The sequence below is a fragment of the Ambystoma mexicanum genome, chromosome 10 (assembly GCF_040938575.1).
Source record: "Ambystoma mexicanum isolate Mex_15411 chromosome 10, UKY_AmexF1_1, whole genome shotgun sequence".
In the NCBI taxonomy this organism is placed as follows: Eukaryota; Metazoa; Chordata; class Amphibia; order Caudata; family Ambystomatidae; genus Ambystoma; species Ambystoma mexicanum.
The window spans coordinates 645,919,395-645,942,892 of record NC_090932.1 but is presented as its reverse complement, the minus strand read 5'-3'; the positions used below and the strand labels follow the sequence as shown (position 1 = coordinate 645,942,892).

Sequence of the window (23,498 nt, the reverse complement as noted above, 5' to 3'; positions counted from 1 at the left end):
CGGTGTCGACGTCAGCTGCAGCGCCGCCAGCATCAACGGCGTCGACACAGGCCTCGAAGCCGGAGCTCCGAGCGTGTCTCTCGACGACCTAGGCGCTGACAGCATTGACGACCACCTCAGAGGCGGAGCCTCGAGAGAAATCGTCGACGACCTCAGCGCCACAGGCGTCGACGTCTTATTCGAAGACGGCACAGGATCACGCGGTCTCGAGCGCGTCGAGGACTGGGTCCTGGAACGGGCATGGCGAGAACGGCTACCCTTGTCCGAGCGGGACCTTTCCCGCTAGCCGTGCCGACCACCCGAGCCCGAAGGCGTACGAGCGGTGTCTCTTGACCGGTGCCGACCGACCCCACTTGGAGGCGCGGACGGACCAGTGCCCTGCGATTCACGAATCGCTAACATCTGCTTCCCGAAGGAAGCCCATTCCTCCGGTATCGTTTGCATGGTGGGATAAGCGACCCGCCGACGGGCGGAGTCCTCGGAAGAGGACGGGGAAGGCGATCGATGCCGGCGCTTCCTGGAATGCCTCGAAGAGGCGGGGGAATGGTGAGACCGACTCCTGGAAGGAGACCCACTGGACTTCTGACGATGACGTGGAGAGTCTACTCTCGAGTCATCCGTCGAAAGCCCTGTAGACCTCGATGTCCGGGGCTTAGACACCCGACCTACCGACAGCTTCTTCTTGCGTTCCCGCAAGACCTTGGCCGTGAGCGACTGGTAGTCGACACAGTCGTCCGTATCGTGGGCCTCCCTGAGGCACCAGAGGCACGCGTCGTGCGAGTCCATGACCGACATCTCGGACCCACAGTCCCCGCATTTCTTGAAGCCCGGACGCGGGGTTGAAGACAAAGTAGACATCGCCACGAACAGGTCTTCACAAAAACCGAACAGGTTCAACGAACCGAGAATAATACAGCAAACTTCAAAGAGTCGAGGCGTACCGAGATTCACGAAGCGAACACGTTCGCGGAAAAAACAGAGCTGAGGCTACGGGCGTTGTGCGTCCTACTTATCACATCGGGTGATGTCGGCCGTCGGAGGAGATCCCCGGGGACGGCGCATCGACGTCATCGATGCAGGACGCAGACGCCGAAGATTTTCCGAAGCAGCACAGCTGTGGACATTACCTGTCATAGATATGGAATACGTTGGAGGACCCAATCCCCTCGAAAGGATGCATTCTCCAGGAACCCAAGAGTGAAGAAGGAACTATGGGTAATAAGAAATGTTGATGTTTTAATTGGAACTTTACCTTTTGAGTTTGAACTGAGAACTTTGCTTTAACATTTGAACATGGAACTTTGTTTTATGCTTTGGAAAAGGATTGAGAACTGGGGAAGGTAAAGATCCCACCTAACAATTGGAATTTTGATCCGTCGTCCTGAAGAAGGGAGCTATTCTTCTGGACCAAGGAGATTCACTACCTCTTTAGTTTAGTTGCTAGTGTAAGGGCCAGAAGTAGATTTTTTGACAGAGGACGGTGAACTATTGATTTACAAGGACATCCTTACCGAACCCTTAGTATTTTAGTTGAGGTAGGGAAACCCCTGTTGGAGTTACAGAGAGGTAGGTTTTCTCTTTATTATTGCCATAATAAAAGTTTATGCCGACAACCATGCCACCTGTGTGTCAGTCTCCTCCTTCTGCACCCTTGCAACACCAACACCTAAGATATTTGTAGTAGGAAGGCAAGGTTGGCAGGTGTGTGTAAGTGTATTGTAGGTCCAGTGCACAATGATGAAGTCACCTGCATGGCCCTTAAGGTGTGTGTGTGGTGGTGACTAAGGGGGCCGTGCCCTGCAACCTGCTATGTGATGTGGTGCCCAGGGTCAGTATGAGGAGGATATCCTCATCTCCCCACAACACTGAGGACCAAGGGCAGGGGACCATCACATTGAAGGCAATATCACCACAGCACCTTTATAAGAGACATGACACAACAGAATGAGACTTTAAAGTCTGCTAAGCCGGGCTCCTTTGCCTTGCTGTGCGTGGCACAATTTAGGAAGGGTCAGTAGTTTGCCAGACAGTTACAGGCATATGCTACAGGAGGAGAGTAGAGCAACATCAGTGAGATGCATGCTTTGTCTGCTTCTGCGCCAAAAAGGAGTGTGCATCCACCAAAATAAGGATGACATTCAAAATGGTGGAATGGTCCTTTAGAGGCTCTGACTGCCACAGGAGAGGAAATAATCAGCAAAGTCCAATAATATTTGTGAGCTGGAGCCACAGCAATACCAACAATCCAAAGATTATGGTGCAGAGCTCCCACTCATTAGTTTTAAGCCCACTCAGGGGAGGACACAGGTGACTATAAAAGCTCCCATGGGCAAGATCTAAGTGTGGGAGTTTGGCGCAGCGTGGCAGTGGATAGGGAGACAGTGAAGGAGCAGTTTAAGGAGATGGTGAAGAAGCAGATTGAGGAGCCTATGAAGGAGCAGTTGCAGGAGGTGTAGAGAAGGAACATTTGCAGAAGCAGTTGGAGGGGTAGGATGAGTGGGGAGAGCAGAGGGTGGAACATTTGGAGGAGCATTAGGAGTGGGCACAGATGTGGGAGAAGAAGACAATGCATTACTTACCGTAAAAGCATTTCTGATGGTTGTATCTGCTTAGATTCACATGCTGTGCATAGGTCCGACATCCAGTGGTCACTGCGGAGTATTGCATTTTGTTTTTCGTAGTCGAAAAGGGGACGTCGACAAGGCGTGTCTGTAACACTATCCCTATAGTGACGTGCGTTGTACCCACAATCCCTCACGCGTCGAGGTCCCTCTGTTTGTATTTTTCTGCCCTGAGGGAGCCTTTTAGCCGTGAGTGAGTACAGAAAAGAGAGAAATATATATAAAAGGATGTCTATGTTCCTTCCATCCGAGCGGGGAGGAAGGGTGGGCGCATGTGAATCTAAGCAGATACAACCATCAGAAATGCTTTTACGGTAAGTAATGCATTGTCTTCTGATGTTTGTTAATCTGCTTAGAATCACATGCTGTGCATAGACTAGCGAGCAGTACCCGGAGTTGGCGGTGGGTTATGAGAAGGAACAGTAGAAAAAAGATGTCTTAATACTGCCTGCCCAACCTGGGAATCAGATCTAGAGTGTGCATCTAGACAGTAGTGTTTTGTAAATGTGTGCACAGAACTCCAGGTTGCCGCTTTGCAGATGGACTCAAGGGGAACATTTGCAATGAATGCTATGGAAGCCCCCGTGCCTCGAGTGGAATGTGCTCTGGGCTTGAAGGGTAGTTCTCTCTTAGCAAGAGTGTAACAGAGAGTGATGCATTGAACAATCCATCTAGATATAGTGGATTTTGAGACCGCATCTCCTTCTCTTCCTGCTGCCACCGAGACAAAGAACTGATTAGTCTTTCTCAGTGGTCTGGTTCTTTCCATGTAGAACATGACAGCTCTGCGTACATCTAGTGTATGCAGACTTTTTTCTCCCGAGCTGGAAGGGTTTTGAAAGAACGTTGGTAGTTCTATAGTTTGGTTTACATGAAATTTCGAGATGAATTTAGGTGTAAACCTTGGGTGTGTGCGTAGAACCACCTTATCTTTGTGAACTGTTACGAAGGGGTCTAGTACAGAAAGAGCCTGTAGTTCACTTACTCTCCTAATGGAGGTGATAGCTATTAGGAAAGCAGTCTTAAGGGTGATATCTTTAAGAGTTGCCTTGTGCATGGGTTCGAAGGGAGGGCCCATGAGTCTGGAAAGTACCACATTTAAGTCCCATCCGGGAGCTGGGTTAGCTATCGGAGGGTGTATCCTCTTTACCCCCTCCATGAAGGCTTTGATAACTGGTATCTTCCACCACGACACTTTAAGTTGGGAAGTGGTGTATGCAGAAAGTGCCGCTAGGTGGACTTTAATGGAATTGAACACTAAACCTGAATCCAGTAAATGGGTCAAGTATAGAATAATGTCAGTAGGAGAGCAGTCAACTGGGTTGATGCTAGTACCTCTACACCAGATAACAAATCTTTTCCATTTGCTAGAATAGCAGTGTCGAGTATTAGGTTTTCTGGCTTCCCTGAGGATGTACATACATCTCTGTGGGAGTTGTAAATGTCCAAATTCTATGATCTCAGGAGCCAGGCTGCTAAGTTCATGGTCTGAGGGCATGGATGCAGTGTTCTGCCCTTGTCTTGTGACAGCATGTTGTACGGGCAGGGAAGTTTCACTGGGGGAGATAGGGACATCTCCATCAAGTGAGCGAACCATGGCTGTCGGGCCCACATTGGGGCCACTAGTATCATTGTAACCTGCTCCTGATGCATATTGTGCACCACTTTGTTGAGAAGGGGAGTCGGGGGAAAGGCGTAAACAAATTTCCCTGACCATAGAATCGACAGACCGTTCCCCTTGGACTGGTTCTGGGGGTACCTGGAGGCGTAACTTTGGCATTGTGAGTTTTCCAGAGTTGCGAACAGGTCTATTTCCGGGAATCCCCATTGAGTGAAGACGTCTAAGACGATGTCTTTGTGTAATTGCCATTCGTACTCTCCGGGCAGGGGGAAGTCTCTGCTGAGTTTGTCTTCTAGAAGATTGAGTTCCCCTGGTACATGTTGTGACAGTAGGAACATGTTGTGTCTGAGAGCCCACTTCCATATATTCTGGGACAGTTTGGACAGTCCTGGAGAGTGAGTGCCTCCTTGCTTGTTGAGGTAGTACATGGCTGTGGTGCTGTCTGTGAGGACCATCACTGTCTTTTCTTGTAGCTGTTTCTGAAAGGCTTTCAGTGCTTTGAACACCGCTAGTAGTTCCAGCAGGTTTATATGCTTGGATGCTAAGCTCGGAGTCCAAACTCCGTGGGCCGTCTGATGGGATAGGTGAGCCCCCCATCCTGTAAGGGATGCGTCTGTGGTTAGAGTGGCTTCCACTGCGGGTGTGGCAAAAGTTTTCCCTAATAACAGGTTTTCTTTTGTCCACCACCGTAGCGAGAGAACCAAGGCCTGCGAGACCACCACTAGATCGTCCCATTGTCCGCTGGCCTGACACCACTGGCTGTAGAGCCACTCTTGCATTGGGCGCATGCGCAGGCGCGCGTGAGGTACCAAATAAATACATGACGCCATCATCCCTAGCAAGCGCATTGCTTTGCGTACCGTCACCTCTCGGCCTGCTACATAATGGGGAATTTGAAACAGCATGTTTTGGACCCTCTCGTTGGAGGGGAATACGAGGCCGTCCTTTGTTCGAATTAGAGCCCCTAGGAATTGTTTGATTTGGCTGGGGTCTAAGCTGGACTTCTTTTCGTTGATGGAGAAGCCCAGTTGGGACAAAAAGGTCTACGGTCTTTTGGGTATTGGAGAAGCATGTTTCGTAAGAATCCCCTGTTATGAGCCAGTCGTCGAGGTAAGGGTATACCGGGATGGATAATCTGCGCAGGTGGGCCGCTGCCACTGCCAGTACTTTCGTGAATACCCTTGGTGCAGATGCTATCCCGAAGGGTAGTACTCTGAACTGGTAGTGTTTGTCCTCTATTTTGAACCTGAGGTATTTTCTGTGCGATGTCAACATTAAAATATGAAAGTATGCATCTTTCATGTCCAGTGTTGTCATGTAATCCCCTTGTGATAACAGTGGGATTACCTCCTGTAAGGTCACCATACGAAACTTTTGGGGTTTGACAAATATGTTCGCTGGGCGCAGATCTAATACAGGGCGCATGGTTAAGTCCTTTTTGGGTACAAGGAAGTACACTGAATAAATACCTTCTGTTACCTGTGATAGGGGGACGGGCTCTATAGCTTCTTTCTTCAGGAGTTCTTCCACCTCTTGAAGAAGAATGGAGAGGTGTTGCGGTGTCATGCGTCGGTTCCGTGGGGGTTTGTACTTCGGGGAACCGTTGAACTCGATGCAGTATCCGTGGGCTATGGTGGATAATACCCAACAGTCTGACGTGATTCCCTCCCATGCTGAAAGGAACGATGTGAGCCGGCCCCCGACCGGTGATGCATGGGAGGGGACCCGAATTTTCGGGTCATTTGCTGGTATTGGGCGTGGAACCTCTGGGGCTGGAGCCACGACCTCTTCCTTTGCCACGGCGTTGGCCTCTTTGACTCAACTGGGTGTTACCCTGGTTAGTGGGCCAGTTGGAGCCAGAGTAATATTGTTGTTGTTGGTTCTGCTGCTGTCTTTGGCCACGAAAGGAGCGTTTATTACCATAGCCTCGCCTGTTAGGGGGCCTAGAAATTTGATCAAGAGTCTTGATGGTATCAAACTCTTTTTTAGCATGTTCTAGGGCCTCATCTACTGCTTTCCCAAACAGATGCGTCTGTTCAATGGGTTTATTTATGAGGGAGGCTTGGGTTTCGGGCTTAAAACCTGAATTGCGTAGCCAAACGTGGCGCTTGAGAAGTATTCCCTGCACTAAGGAGCGGCCAGCCGTCTCAGCGGCATCTAGGGAGTTCTTAACGATGCCCTGGTTTACCAGTGTGCCCTCTGATATTATAGCTAGCAGGCGAGAACGCAGAGGTTCAGGTGCTTCCTCTGCTTCGCTGCGCAGCTTGTTCCACTGTGCATCTGCGTAGCTAGCTAAAAGTGAGTTGTTATTAGCAATTCTAGTAGAGAAGGCGGCGGAGGTGGTGATTCTCTTCCCCAGTGCGTAGAGTTTTTTGCCTTCTTTGTCTGGAGGTGCTTCACTAGTGGATAGTGGCACCCCTGCTCTTTTTCTTGTGTTGGTAACCACAAGGGAGTCCGGAATAGAGTGTCCTCTGATGTATAAAGGGTCAGAGGATGAAGGGCTGAAGAGCTTTTCTATTCTAGGGTTGACCCCTCTTACTAAAGCTGGGTTAGTAAGGGAAGGAGAAATTCTTCTTTTAATAGAAGCCAGGAGTGGAATAGATTGGCTAACAGGGGCTTTTTCTTTGATGACTTTTTCTACAAAGTCAATGTCTGGAAGAGTTTCCCCTGTATCAATCTCAAAATGCGCTGCTGCCTTGCGCAATAGTGCATTGAGGGAAGGTTGGTCATCTATGGGAGAGGAGTTCCCATGTGAATCCTTGAGAGGAGAAGGGAGAAAGGCATCAGGGTCTGAATGTACTGATGGGGATTGCCAAGGCTGCACTGACGGTGAATGCCAGGGCTGCGAGGTAGCTGTATCCTCTTCAAACCCTGTAGCAGTGGTGTAAGGATCTTCTTCGAACCCCTCTTCCTCAAGTTCTACCTCTTCTTCTCCACCCAAACACTCCTCATCTTCTTGGAGGTATTGCTCCTCCTCAGTGGTGAGGTCAACCAGCCTAGGAATCTTGACTCTAGGGTCATCCTGTGGCCATTCTCTTTGTCTTTTGTGAGTGGGTGGGTCTTGGTTTCCTAGAAACCTTTCCATTTTCTCCATGCAAGAATGGAGTCTTTCAAGGGTCTCATGGGGTACCCCTGAATAGTCTAGAGGGGGGAAATTAGTGTTTTCGCCTTCGAATCGTTTCGAACGCTCCCACAACGTCGACGAGAGGTTCCCGTCTCCTTCTGAAAAGCCTTCAGGTAGTTCGGAAGCGTCCTTTGGAGAAAGGGGCAGTTCCTGGCTACTTTTATGTTTTTTCGACGCGGTATTCGACGTTTGTTTCGTCGTCCGCGTACGTTTGTCTTCGGCGACAATTCTCGCTAGGCTCTCGACCACGATTTTGTCCGTCGAGGGCTCTGGTGTCGACGTTGTGTGCGTTGCGCGTTGTACCTCGACGGTCGCTCTATGGAGCGTTGACAGCGAAAGTAATGGACACACAGTGAGACAAAACAAGCCTATTGGTTCCCTAGGAAAAGCAGGAAGAGGAATGAGCACATGGTGGAACATTAAAGAGGTTAGACAACACCTAGTGCAAGGGAAAGACACGAGGGGCAGCGAGAGACCCGAAGATATGAGCAAGCGCTGACATGAGGAGGAAAGTAAGAAGGGAGCTGGAGCTAGGTGTAGGACCAGACAGGGACAGGGAGGTGAACCCATACTCCACGTAACACTTTAAAATCTGCCTAGCATACCTCATCTCTGGGAGATGTCATAGAACATCCTCAAGCAGAAGCTAACAGGGCCAAGAGACTTCCCGAAATACCTGGCCAATGCTATTTATGTCAGGACTGCTGAGGGAAGGTCTCTTGGTCACTGGGTCAACATCCAACACGGGGGAGAGAAGACTTTGGCCAGACTGACAGATTCACCAGAAAGAGACTCAGACTGGGTTACTAGAGACCGAAGCCAGATCGAGTAATCCACGGAAAGTAAGTAAGATATAAGAGCAATATTTAGTCGGGCACTTCCTTCCAGGAGAACCGCGTACAGAGAAAAAAGCAAAGATATACACTTAATTTCCTGGGCCCTAGTGCCATGAAGGAACGTTTTGTTCAGGATCCCAAAGAAACTCCTGACAACCCACTGTGACCAATTGCTTTAACCCAGGAGGAGATAATCTGGGAAAGATATGATTGGTTATATATAACAGGCTTAATACCCAGAGGTTTCTAAGCGCGGACCCGGGGATCGAACCGGTATGTTGCTCCGTGTCGTCTTGATTCCAAGGCAAGCACGTTGCTCCTGAGCTATCCTCCCGAGACTGTAAAAGACTACAATATCTTACCAAGAAACCTGTAATATTTTGAAAATTGAGGTGGGGAAGGGATTTAGCAAAGCTTTGGGCGAAAGGGTACTCCAGAGGGGAAACTACTTATGAAAGCCATTCTTTTTTTGGCTGGTTATGCCCCAGCATAGAGACTTTATTTAGTTATCCTGAGTCTGTCCCTTGTACAATCCCTAAAAAACACATGTATAAAAATGTATTGGAGTGCCAGGTGGTGTTTTACCAGTGTCTTTGTGTCAGCACAGAGCAGGTCCCCTATTGAAGGGCTACTAGAATATGAGCTGCAGTAACCAACTTGAATCTCTCTCTCGTAAGAAATAAATCAGATAAACTAAAGACAATACAAAGACTTGAGCTGTCCTTCAGGAACTGTCAAACAATGTTTGTAGAATCCCTCTTAAATTTCTGTGGAAAGGCCCACTTCTATTGCTTTTATTTGGAATAGCATGTTTACTATAAATAATAAATATGATGAAAGTAGTTGGGAGGGAAAGAGGGATGATTGGGTGGAAGGGAGAAGCCAGAAACCCCTGTGTACCACAGACATGTAAAATAAAAGACAGCCTGTGTGTGTTCCTTGGCCTGTATCTCATCAATTCTGTTGTTTATCTGAGAACGCCCCAGAGGAGGGGAAGAAGTTCTTGGATGTTTGCTGCTTATTCATCTTGCTGATCTTTGCAGTCTTGAGACTTTGCCTGGAATCCCTTGAGGACAGCTCTGCCTCTATCTCATTTGGCCATCTGATGGGAAATGTATATACAGCTGTTCAGATGTGAGGGCTGCAGGAATTTTTCAATTAGAGTGTTCATCTTTGTGAACTCCTTATCTGCAGATAAGTGGAAGAGGTTAAGTCCATCGAACGAAAAGGCTATAACTTTCTATTGTAGGTCTGCAGAAACTTCAAGCAAACAAGAGATTTCCCATAAACTATATATCCCTGTAAAATATTTCCCACTTGGCAAAAAGGTATGGGGTTACCAAGCACACAAGCATAATCTTTTTATGGCCATTAAAGGAGATTTTTTTCACCAGGATTATTTTAATATCAGTAAACAAAATCTGCATGTCAAGCATAATGGTGAGTTCATTAGACAATAAGACCCACATCACTGCTACTTACAGAGCAATAATTGTGTCAGATTAGATTACCAAGCAAGATCATCAGTCAGGATTAGTGATAAGGGTTCTCAAGCAGAATTTGCAATTCTGTCCAGCAGGCATGTGATCAGCAACGATTGATAACTGGTAAGGGATTAGCAATACTGACCTTGGGTGCCAGTAGCACCACCAGGCGGGTTAGAAATACTGATGGTCAGGTAGGGAATGTGCTATAATTATCAATTGTTAGTTATTGAATAATAATGAAAGAAGGCAGGGGATTAGCAATATTGATATGATGCTGTTTTATCAAACTGGATTATCTATGCAGGTTTACCTAGACTACCAGATCAGACAGCTCCGACATTATATTGCTGGTGTATCCATCTCATCCCCACCCACTGTCCCTACAAATACAGTACTCGCCTTCTCTCTCTTTCAAAGCCATATCCCCATCCCATGAACTGTGATACATGCACAGCTCCACATCCCAACTATTCACTACCATCCAAAAACACATTCCTACACACACCCTTCTATCAATAGCCCCATGGATGTAGCTCCAACCTTCGTCTTCCTCATCCCCTCGCAAGCACATCCTTATACTTAATTAATAGCCCCACATGCACATCTCCACACCCTATCCCCACAACCACCCCACAGACACGTTTCCACACTGCACTCACTGACCCATATAGTATCCCACTCTTAATCCACTCTCGATCTAACACTGATAAAGTGCCACTATCTAGCCACACTACCAGACACCTCACCATCCTACCAAACACACGCATCATGAATCCACTCCTTACATGCAAATCCTCACCATCATTCTAGCTCCGATCTGCCAAGACACAGGGCTACCTGCCATTCATACCCCAACATGCAAGTGTACACCCTTCCCACACATCACCTTGTTGACCACAGGCACATATGAGGAGGGGAGATGATAGGAGAAAACGGTGAGGGGAAAACTATCTATTGGCTAAGTTACAAACTTTGGAACTTGAAGATCAAAATTCTAGTCCTGGCTTCCCTACTTGACAAACATTGTATGATCTTGGGCAAATCACTATCTTCCTGTCCATCTGTTTGCTTATCTGCTAAATATTGGTGTTACTGAAAAAAGGTTAACACCAGTTTAAGGTGCTTTATTAAAATAAAGAGACTGGCTAAGAGAAGAAGGATGTCGTTTTGTATATTGTAATACATTAAATAAAAACGATTGGCTAGATGGGGAAATAGGGCGTATGCGAACAAGCAGCAAAGTTGCTTACTGTAGAACCAGACTACAGAATTAGAAGATACATGTTTTTAATGTGGTGTTCCCCATTTAACCAAATCTGTTCAACCTAGGGCAACTTACTGAACACCAGTATAAACTGCAATATTACACCAGAATTAATGGCAAAAAGAGGTGTGGTCTAAGGGCATAAGCATACACTGGAACTAGAATTTTGGTATCATAATCATTGGCATTATAATCAAGGGAATAATTTTGATGTGGCGAGTGCTACCCATTGCAACCCCCTGTTTTAACCAACTAATCTGTTAAAAGTCAGTATGCATTTGGCGGTTTGCAGTTTGAATAGGTGATGGTGCCTCTTACCTGCGACTATTTATCAACATGTTGCAGCCTCAGCCGTATAATATCCATTGTTTAAAATGCACCCACTGGTCATCAAAGGGACGCAGGATCATTTGGGGACACTTTCTGTGATTTTATTGAGGCGACATGGGTTGTGTTATGCACCTTTTGCCATGCTTATGAATGTAATGAAATAATGCCACTGATCATAATGCCTGTTTCCCAACTTGCTCGAAACGGTGTGATCTTGGCGAAATATATTTCTCTGTCTGCTTCATTTTCTATCTACAAATGAAGAAATTATTACAAATAAATACATTGGAAATAATTATCAAGTGCTATATGAAATTATAAAGAAAGTTAAAATAGAGAAATGGAGATGTAGTGGTGTGCCAGGTTTCTGATTTTGTAACTAGAAGGTATATAGACTAATATGTGCTTCCAAAGTGGTTTGATCTTGTGTGAATTAGTTCATCGCAATTTTGCTTTGATTCCCTTATTCGCCAAATGTTTTTGTGTTCCCACATGAAAATTAAATGTCTTCAATGCACATTAATGATTTAAATTTGCTAGGTGGAGAAAGCCTTGGAGAAAGGGAAGATCTATGCAGAGTGAGCTAGGTCATTAACACTGGTTCTAGCTAGGTCACCTGTTTGATTATTTGATTTAACTCTTGTGTAGTGTGACTTTCCTTACACTTGGCCGGTGCTCATTGGAACATTGTAAGGCAAAGGCAACCAAGAAATATATATTTCCCACAATGTGTGAAATTTCCAAAACTTTGTTCCCTGGTTGGGGCAAATTGTGCACACTTGTAATCTCTTGTGACTAAAATCTCTTGTGACTAAGAGATCAGCTTTGTTGTGTTATGCTGATGTATACCATGCACCGCTACCATTTGCATGGTCTGCAGGCACTTAGTACTTTTTAGCCAAGCTCCGTTTTATATCTCTAGCCTAAGACACAACCTCCTGGCTGCTTATTTGCCATGGTCCACTGCAGAGTCAAGCATGTCCATAGCCACCTGTTTGGCATTGCTTGCAGACACCGCTCAGAGTATTGTATCTTAAAACAAAACTGGTCCTATGAAGACATATTTTAGACTGTACAGGGAGAGACCAAGGTGTATGCCAAGACTGGCCTGGAGGTCGGCCAAACACCTCAGCCCTCAGATTGGTAGTAAGATCCCAAAGGAGTGCCTTAGGATTGCTCCCAGTGTTAGGTTATGGCTGACTCTAAGCACAAGAGCTGGTAACTAGAAGATTGCAGAAGTCCCACCAAGTATGGTGAGTTATCAGCAACTAGTCACTTGCTGAGGTGCTTGCGTATATAGTGTGCCTGTGGAACACTTCCTCCCAACAGTTTAACATGGAACAAAGTAATCTGGTTTAAAGTGTGCGATAGAGTGCACAGTTGTGTCAAAATGGTCCAGCCCCAAAGACTGCAAATACTAAGAGTGTGGGCCAAACTCAGCAAATGCTTTGTCATAGAAGCAAAGTGTCTGTACCCCATTTTCCCATGGAAAAGGTGTGGGATAAGGGAGAGAAATCATAAAGAGAATTTGTGAAACAAAAGAAAATATGTGTAATTGCTCTCCCGATGTTAATGCCCCATGTGTGCAAGGAAAACGACTGACCATTAGGGCCTGTAAGCATGCACGGCTGAGGGCAACACAATGATGTGTTTGCATATGCAAAATGGACCCTTGTTTTTATTAATCTAGAATGCTGCTCCACATCATGGCTCATTCCAGTTCCCTTCTTGAGCATGACATCCAAAATGTTTGGAGGCAAGGGGATGTGGTGTAGTAGTACTTGATCGCCTCATTACAAGTCTGGCGGTCTGGAAATAAGGGTGCCGGTAGCAACGTACCGGCACCCTTTCCGGACCGCCAGACTACGAGAATGCCTGCAGGGGCTGGTGCTCCTGACAGGTCTGACCTGCCGGGAGCACCAGCCCCTGCAGGCATGGTTTTCACAGAAGCAGCTGCACCGTTAGCAACGGTGCCGGTGCCTCCGTGTCCCCATTCGCGTCGAGTCCTATGGGACTCCACAGGAATGGGGACTTGCAGTTCCTGCTTCTTGACATCCTGGGCCGGTTGTATACTAATTGACCTTTTCACAATTGACCTCAGTAGAATTGACCTCGGGAGAATTTACCTAATTTAGAAGGTCAGTTATGACATATATGAGGGGGGAAACCCCCTGCAATCCCCCGTCCACTCCAAAAAACCCTGCAACCCTCCACCCAATCCCCTTATATTAAATATAATCCAAAATCAACCCAATACATATATAAAATAACTAAAATAATATAAAGGTCAATTGTGCAGAAGGTCAATTAGGATCACTAGAATGAGGTCAATTAGGACAAAAGGTCAATTGTAAAAGGTCAATTTGGGTAATACCACCGGGCCACCGGGACTTGTAATATCCCGGTGGCACCGGGATATCAGGTGCCGGAAACGATTTTACGAGGTCGGTGGCAACCCACCAGTAGCACCGGCGGGTTACCATCAACCTCATAAGGAGGCCCAATGTTAGCTTTGTGTTGGCTAAAATTGTGTTGGCTAAAAATAGACCTTTTAATGAGGCCCAATATTAGCTTTGTGTTGCTTTGTAGCTTTGTGTTGGCTAAAATTGTGTTGGCTAAAAATGGGCCTCATTACTAGGTCCGGGGGTTGCCGCCGACCTGGTAACATCGTTTCTGGCACCTGATATCCTGGTGCCACTGGGATATTACAAGTCCCGGTGGCCCGGGATGTCAGGCGGCAGGAACTACAAGTCCCCATTCCCTTGGAGTCCCAGAGGACTTCACAGGAATGGTGACACGAATGCACAGGCACCGTTGCGAACGGTGCTGGTATTAAGTTTTACTATTCCTATACTTTTAATTTAAAAAGAAACCGCTCCGGAATGGTTTCGTTTTAAAATAAAAGTGTAGGAAAAAGTTGAAACTTGCACTTTCAGTGCAACGACTGAACGCTTTTAAACAGCAGGTGCATGTGTTTGGGGGTTTGCATTGTGTGTGGGTTGGGGCGTGGTGATGGGGTTTGTGGGGAGTGGGTTCAGGCCAGCAGGGAACATAGTTCCACTACTTCTTTTCATACACTTCGACCACCGGGAAAGGGTGCCGGTACGTTGTCACCGGCACCCTAATTTCCGGACCGCCAGACTTGTAATGAGTCCCAATGTTCCTTAATACCGCCATTGGACAATACAGCAAAGGGTGACCTACAATGTAGAAAATTCCTGAACACATTTGTTTTCATTATCTTCTTTGGCTCTTATTTGTAAAATGCTGAAGTTGTCAAATTACTACATTTACCCACATAATGAATTTGCTGCCTTCTAATTGTATATGGCAGGTCTTTGTGGGATCTGACTGAAACAAAGCCTTAAAAAGCACTCAGACATGCAGTGGATATGCTCTTGGTATAATATATAAATAAAAACAAAACTAGGGCAATTGTGCAGAAATCGACAACAAAGCAAAAGCCTCAAAGAGCTCTTAGTCTCGTGTCGGTCAAACACTGTTTCTACATAGGCACCACTGCTGTATCTTTCCATGCTACTCCTGTTGCACTGCCTCATTCTCTTCCTTACCTTGATGCAGGGGTCGGTAGTGAAGATCGGGCTCTCCTCCTCACAATACACCATCAGGAGCAGTAACTCGCATTTCTGTAAAACAGCAAAGTAAAGGAGGTCAGAGATAGGAAAGAGGATACAGGTAGCTGACAAGATGTGCCAATGAGCAGAATATTAGAAATCTTTGGATAACTGGCAATGTTTCCTTTTCGGGTTTGGATTTCGCTAGCTGTTGACAGAAAGACACATCACAATTGTTACCCACACACAAACATATGGAGCCCCACTACTTCAACTATAATAGTTTACAATGCAAAATCACTATTTAAGCAACAAACAGAGAAACAAAATGACTCCTTCACCACCTTATTTGTTCCTCCATTTGGTGTACAATTGAAACCAATGTTCTTCTTGGCGTATTAATGCAACTAATTGCTTTGCGAAATCCAAGGAACTCATCCAAAAAAACAGAAGTGGTGACACGGTCATGCCCATAGCCTGAAGCCAGCACCATGACCAAACCAATTAGTGCATGCCTTAGATTACGTTCTACGTGGCTCACCCACATAAGAAAGTGGTACGTTTGGTTGAGTCTATTTGATCGCATTTTCAACCTTTTTTTGTTATAAGGGAATTGTATGACCCCCCCCACACCTCTCCCACCCCTGCAAAGCATGCCACCCCTAGATATGCACATAGGTATATAATTGCAACAAATAGACCCGACAATCGTACTACTTTTAATATTATGACGGTGAACCACTGCATACTCTCAGACGATATCCCCAGCAAAGCTGAATGTTGCTCTTGCAGTAGAAGAACACTTATGCCAGGAACTTTAGAAAGAACACTGTCCCCTCACTCCTGCTGGGCCCTGATAAATGCTTGTTTTGTCAGAAAATATAGTTTGTCACTGGCCGACCTCTGCAGGTAGAGCCTTATAAAAACTCACTTAGATTTGTAATCATTTTACTCATACATGCATATTTCACAAGTTAGGTGTTTTAAATAGTTTTATTTTATGAAATGTAAACAACTTTAGGATTTTATGCAAAAGAGTAGTGATAAAGGTTGCTCCCATTACCATCAATAATGTAAATGAATAAATGATAAACATATCTAGCGTTCCTAAAGCAGCCAATCATAATATGTGTTTTAAAACTGTTTTCAGAAATAACACAACGGCACAGTAAAACAACTCAAAGATGTATGTAATATCATTTAGCAAACCTCTCTCTCCTGCCTTAATCTGGCTGTACAACAAGTTCAGTTAACATCTTCTGTGGGGGGAAAAAGTTAAGGCGAATGGAAAGAACATGGAAAAGGTGTCATCGACCCCCATAGCTGGGCAGAAAATAAAAAGACTTCTTCCGCTTCCCGAGAGCGGACACCAGCACTGAAATTAGACCGCCACTGCCGATGCGAGCAACTTTCATGGCCGACGGATCAAACACGAATGATCACAGTATGTTAGAAGCAGTAGGCGAGAAGGGCTATTGCTTGCCGGCATTGGATGTGGATTTTGGAGGAGAAGAATGCGATGACTCTGATGAAGTATTTGTAGGAGCCATTTAATCTATTAATCACAAAGTTTGCCTGGGAAAATCTACACAGTTGACTGAACTGCTTTCTTCGAGCAACTTCTCTCAAGGAGCAAATACCAATACAAGACAACGTGGAGTACTACATCATACATTAAGAGAAGTGGATGAGAGAATTAAATTGACCTCACCCACTATTTCTACTCTGAACTTTAGTCTTAGTGCTTCCATTGAATTGTATGATAATATTAGAGATGAGGTCAGGGCCCATACAGGTATATTAAGTGAACTTAATGTGAAAATAGATTTTCTTTTTATGTTTCAAAAATTTGTATTAATGTACATAAACATAAATGGCAGTTAGTAATCATAATGATATATAAATGATACCACAAATGTATAACAGAGGTATAACAGAGCAACGTATGAACAGATGATTGGCATACATTGAAGCCAGGCATGTATAAATGACTAGGTACAGTAGGCATAACATTTAAAAAATGAGGGGAGGATGACAATACAGTGACAAACAAACGAATAACTGACAAGACAAAGCGGAACATAACACCTACATGGGGAGAGGCGGGAAGGGGAATGAGGGGGTACATCATAATTATGGTAAATTATGCTTATATGACAAGAAACAGTTGCCATTTCAATCGATGCTTACGTAATGGGTCAGGGAGAATGCAATGCAATTTTCCGATCTATGAATATTACAGATATTATTCCACCATATATTGTAATGAATATGATTTAAGTTTTTCCATTAGTAGTAATAGTTTGAATTGCAACCATTAAGCATAAATCGAACAAATAGTTTGCAATATTCTTAACTGGGGTAATTTGTAAAAGGGAACTTACAAATATAAGGAAGTCAAAGCAAAAGCCTTGATGAACTTTAAAAATAGATTTAATAGCATACCATACAGAGATCCAAAAAGGTTTAACATGTTAACACTCTACAAACATATGCTTAAAAGAACCTTGAACATTCAAACAGGTCCAGCAAAAGTCATTAGGTATTAGTCCATATTGGAAAAGGGAGACAGGGGTAATGAAGGCTCTGTGATGGAAGAAGAAAAGGGTTTGGGTTAGGCTGGCTGAAGCAGTAATATTAGACATGCAATTACATTGTGGAGGCCAGCATAGCTGAAGATCAGGTAACGTACAATCATTCTTCCAGTCACTGTGAAGAAGGTCAACCGTTGGAGTGGGTGATGTTGATATCAATATTTTGTACTAAGCCGAGGCCATAATATTAGAATTCAGCATGTGTAATAATATTTGCACATCCAGCATATTGGAATTATGCATAAGTGATTCATAATTTTCAAGTATTGTTTCAGAAAAGAGGCTGGCATATGGTACTTAGCAGCAAAGTCATTAAAGATGTATGGAGCGTTCTGCAAAAAGAGTTGATTACAAAATGTAATATCTCTAGAGAGCCATGGTTTCAAAAAACAGACCTACCCTTAATTTTTATTAAGGGATTAAGCCAGATGAAAGGGGAAGTAAACGAGGACAGTTTAGTAAGGGATGGAAACATAGACATTTTGAGATATAGTATAGATGAGCGAATACCAGACAATTTGGTAAATCCATTCTTACCGTTAATGAGGTAAATATCTGCTAGGGAGACTGGGGAGACCATGCCTCTCTCGAGACACACCCAGTTGGGTATATACATTACTTCCTCCTGGGTGAACCACATTTGTGCTTGCTTAATGACAAAGGCCATGTGATATTTCCTAAAATCAGGGAAGTTAAGACCACCTAAGGAGCGAGATTTTTTTTTATTTGCTTAGCGAAATTCTATGCTTTTTCTTTCCCCATAGAAATCGAATCAAGTAGGAATCTATAGATTTAAAAAAGGAGAGAGAGCGGGAAATAGGGAGCATATATAGGAGATGCAGGATAATGGGGGATAACATCAGCTTCATAGATTCAAGACAACCCCACTAGAAGAGAAAAAGGGGTGACCATGAAATCACTAGTTCTTTAATTCTGGCCAAAATTATTTCTGAATTTTGTTTGCGAATGTTGCTAATGGAAGCTGCAATATAAATCCCAAGATATTTGAAACCTTTGGGACACCATCGCATCCCTAGGGAAAGAGTATGATGTGGTAAACAATATGTATTGAGGGGAAGTATTTTGGACTTATCAATGTTCAGTTTATAACCGGATGCTTTAGAACATTTTGAGATGATATCCAGTAGATAGTGGGCGCTTTGCTCTGGATTCTTTAAAAACAGAAGAACATCATCTGCATATGCTGCCGTTTTAACATGAAGATGCTTAATTTGTATACCTAAATTATTCTTATTCTGCCTAATTTTTTCTAGAAGGAGTTCAAGTGCTAAAATAAAAAGGATTGGAGAGAGAGAGGGCAGCCTTTGCGGGTCTCTCTTGATAAAGGAAATAAGGAGGATGTTTGTCCATTCACGAAAATTGCAGTTTTGGCTTTGGAGTAGAGGACATTAATCATAGATATAAAGGGGGGGCAAAGCCATGCCATTTAAGAGTCTTGAATAATAAATCCCACTCAACTCTATCAAATGCTTTTTCGGCATCAAGCACTATTGCAACATGGGGATATTTAGAATTATGAATTATGTCTATGATATTTTTAAAAAATTCTAGTGTTGGAGGAGGATACTCTACCCTTGATATAACCAACTTGATCTTGTTTAAGGAGATTTGGTAAAAAAGGAATAAGTATATTGGCCAGGATTTTGGGTGTGACAATTGATCAAAAGCTTAGCTAGAAACAACATTGGAATGACACGAAAATGAAATGTATGAAGATTGTTATGTCACTGAACAACTTTATTGGTCAACAAGGATGCTTTTCTGTTAACACCATATTGCTGCTATACTCTTCTAAAATTTTATCTTGTTTACTCTATGCTGATGAAATTTGCGGTACTGGTTTTATTCGAGAAATTAATCGGTTTGAAGCAAAATTGCTTAGGATTTTACTTAGAATTCCTACATTTGTATCTCAAGAATTTATGTTATTAGAATGTGATTTTATGTGTACCACAGACTTTTTAGAATATAAGAAGGCAAAGTTATATGTGAAACTGTGCACTTTAAACAATGATACCTTCATTGTACAATTGATGAAAAGTTCTGATACAACCATGCAGCAGTTGAATTCTAGTATTATAGCTATGTTTCGCTTGGTATATCTTAGGTGGGCTAAAGAGAAAGCGGAGCTATGGCTGCAATGTACCCATGCTAAGGTTAAACGACTGCTTATAGAAGCAATATTTGATTTTGGCAGAGAACGTGATATGACTAATCTCGCAACTAAATCCAATAGTGGGCTCTTCTTGGGGTGTTGGTCGAAAGATATGACTAAACCTGCATGCCAAGCAGCATTTCCAGATCGTAATACCGTTTGACGTTATCTCCTCTTTAAATTTAATATGCGAGATACAATGTAGATCATGGGTGGGAAACTGGGTATGGCAAGACACACAAGATTTTGCAGACTATGTGGTACTTAAGCAATAGAATCCGCAGAACACATTATATGTCATTGTGAGAGCCTTATCTTTTTAAGAACTAAATATTTGAAAGCGTACGATAATATAAGTAATAATGTAAACATGTACGATACATGGCACTCTCTGCTTCATGGAAATGATCAGAATCTTATGTTTCACATGATGTATTTTTATGAGCTTGTTTTATCTATCTTATTGGAACTATCTGTTGTCACTTTGTTTTAAATAATTAGTTTGATGTTTTATTGTCCTGATGTAAAATGAATGTAATTTGTTGTACTTGATATCTGAAGGTTGGATTTTATATGCAAAGCCTTTGTTGGCTGTGAGCGTATTAAATAAATATATTTTACAATCGGTATTGATAAGGGAAATAGGACAATCATTTTGGGGGAGTTCAAGATCTTTATTAGGCTTGGGGAAAACAATGAGCATGGTTTCAAGAAAGGAGCCAAGAGCTTTTTCTTCTGAGATGAAATGCGAGTAAAGATCACTAAGTTTAGGGACTAATAGGTTAGAAAAATTGTCAAAAAATTCAGAGTGAAAGCTATCCGGTCCTGGAGCTTTGCCTTTTTTGAGATGTTTAATAGCGAGAAATATTTCAGAAGGAGTAATTGGAGCATTGAGTGATTGAGGGTCTATTAAAGGATAGGAGTCCCTAGATAAATTGCATAAAAAGTTATCAATAAAAGCATTATTGGTAGGGGCTTTGGAGGTATACAGATTAGAATAAAATGTTGAGAAGATTTGAATAATTTCTTCATCCGAACATTTTCTATTACCTAAATGATCTTTAAGAATAACAATCCTAGATCTTTCTTTCTTGAATTTAAGATAGGAGGCTAAAGATTGACTGGCTTTGTTTGAGAGTTGATATATCTTAGCTTTATATTTGAGCATATTTGCACACGAGTATTGTGTAATAATGTTATTATATTGAAACCTCAGTTTCAAAATGTCTTTGAGAATGGATGAGAAGTTAGTACCAGCAAATTGGATTTCCAAGGGCTTGAGCTGTTTCAGGATGGATTCTGACTCTTTTTTAAGTTTTTTCCTTTGATTAGCAACAAAAGATATTATATGACCTCTAAGGACCGCTTTAAACAAGTCCCAATTGTTGGTTATGTATGCATCTTGATTTTTGTTCTCAGCAAAATAATTATTATGATCAGAGATTATGATGGATTTTATTTGGGCAGTGAGAAGGAAATTGACCCTAGAGTTAGGAATGTAGATATAATCAAGTCATCAGAAGGAGTTATGTGGTGTAGAATAAAGGGTGAAATCAGAGTCTGCAGGGTGAGTTATACGCCATGCATCACTAAGACCCAATTCAGATATAAAGTTTATAAATTGCTTGTGAGATGTAGTATTGATGTATCATCCATTAGACTTTCTATCTAAAAAGGGATCTACAACTTGGTTACAATATCCACAGACAATCAAATTGTGGGGATTACATTGAAGCATATGATTTCTTAGTTGTCACCAAAAGGTAGAGTCAGGGGATGTTGGGCCATAAATATTAAGCATGAAATATTCTTTATAATCAATCAATTGAGAAAAACTTATCTTCCCAGGTCATCAGATTCATTGGAAAATACTTTACATTTGAGGGCTTTGCTAATTAGTGTAATAGCTGTAATTTTCACTTCCTGTGGCTGGAGGTGTGTCTAACACAGCCCTTAAAACATCACTTGAGCCGCGGAGCGGTCGCAGAGTTGCTCGCTGAGGTGATCGCAGTCTACGAGTTACGAGCAGTATCTTTTTCATTTTCACTTCCTGTGGCTGCAGGTGTGTCTAACACAGCCCTTAAAACCTCACTTGAGCCGCGGAGCGGCCGCGGAGCTGCTCGCTGAGGTGATCGCAGTCTACGGCCGCTCCGCGGTCTGCCTTTTGGAGAAATGGCTGCTTGCGAACCCGGAAATGAGGGGCACTGGCTAAGAAGCCAGCGAACTCGCAGTGTGGATAGCGGCTTGGAACGTCGAAGTCTGTTAAAACCTCCAAGCCGTTCAAGAAAAGTGCCCTCTTCCCAAGAGGCAAACACAAGAAAACTTAACAATCAAGTGGAATGCGAGGGGCACCTTACATCTACTAAATCCTACTTACTCTCGACAGAGACACCAAGCGCCGAGAAGGAACAAGTTACTTACCTGTAACTGTTGTTCTCCAGCATGGGTCTGGCATGGATTCACATGCTCATGAATATTCCCCGTCGTCAGGCTGGGAATCCTCGGTAAAGAAAAATCAGTATCAGTTTCGTTTCTGATCTGTCTTTCGTAGCAGTAACCAATCACTGATCTCTGCGTCATACTGACCACAGCCAATGACTGCCATCTCCCTAAGCCCCGCCTCTGGCAGCCATCTTCAGATTTGGTAGCACGTGAAGTGGCAGTATGACCAAGTGAAGAGCCGCAGAGGGGTAGGCGGGAGGGTTCGCATGTGAATCCATGCCAGACCCATGCTGGAGAACAACAGTTACAGGTAAGTAACTTGTTCCTTCTCCAGCATGGGGTCTGGCATGGATTCACATGCTCATAAATAAAAGAATACATAGCAGTACACACATGCACAACCACGGGAGTTGGCAACAGGCTCAATATTAAGCAATACCACAACTCAACATTAAGCATCTCTTACCTTCTCACCAGGCTCACCTTAGGCTAACAGGTTGCGCAGCACTGCTTGGCCGACCCTGGACTCCTCCCTGGAATCCCGGTCGACGCAGTAGAATTTCGTGAAGGTGTGCGTCGACCGCCACGTAGCAGCCCTGGATGTCCAGCAGGGGCACACCAGATAGGAACGCCGTGGTAGCTGCGATCGCTCTGGTGGAATGGACTCTCGGACGGCCAGGCAGCGGTCGGTTTGCCAACCGATGACAGTACATGATACAGCCGGAGAGCCATCTGGAAATGGAAGCCTTTGAGAGAGCCTTCCCCTAATTGACAGGTCCAAAGTTCACAAAAAGTTGTGACGTCTTCCGAAAACTCTTCGTGCGGTCCACGTAGAACTTCAGCGCTCTAGCCACATCCAGCGAGTGCAAAGTCCTTTCAGCCGGCGACAAAGGCGACGGGAAGAAAACAGGCAACACCAAGGGTTCGTTGAGGTGGAAGTCCGACGGCACCTTGGGCATGAAGGAGGGGTGTGTCCTGAGCACTAAACTCGTGTCGTGAAAAGTCAAGTACGGGGGCTTGCAGGAAAGGGCCTGGATCTCTCCCACCCATCGTGCGGAGGTGATCGCCACAAGAAACGCTGTTTTCCACGACAAGAACTTCAACGGAGCTGAGTGCAGAGGCTCGAACGGAGGTCCCATGAGCTTGGTCAGCACCACGTTGAGCTCCCACGCTGGGGCCGGAGCCTTCACCGGCGGGAACGATCTGAACAGTCCCTTCATGAATTCTTTCACCAGACGATGAGACCACAAAGACGTCCATCCCGTGGTTCTGGTGTATCGGGAGATCGCAGCAAGATGAATCTTGATGAAAGCATGCGCCAGTCCAGCCTTGGCCAGCGTCAGCAGGTACGGCAGTACTTGAGGAGCCGTAATCCGTAGAGGGTTAATCTTCTGTGCGTGGCACCAGACAGAGAACCTCTTCCATTTG

General features: G+C 44.3%; 1 protein-coding gene across 4 annotated transcripts in view; it reads right to left on the bottom strand.

The window, feature by feature from the left end:
- LOC138491614 (nuclear body protein SP140-like) overlaps positions 1-23,498 on the bottom strand; it is a 3,009,150-nt gene that overhangs the window by 768,420 nt on the left and 2,217,232 nt on the right. For all 4 annotated transcript variants that reach the window (XM_069618235.1, XM_069618234.1, XM_069618232.1 and 1 more), the window contains one exon: positions 14,856-14,930. In XM_069618235.1, the coding sequence (XP_069474336.1) occupies positions 14,856-14,930 (75 nt within the window). The remainder of the gene's footprint in view (positions 1-14,855; positions 14,931-23,498) is intronic.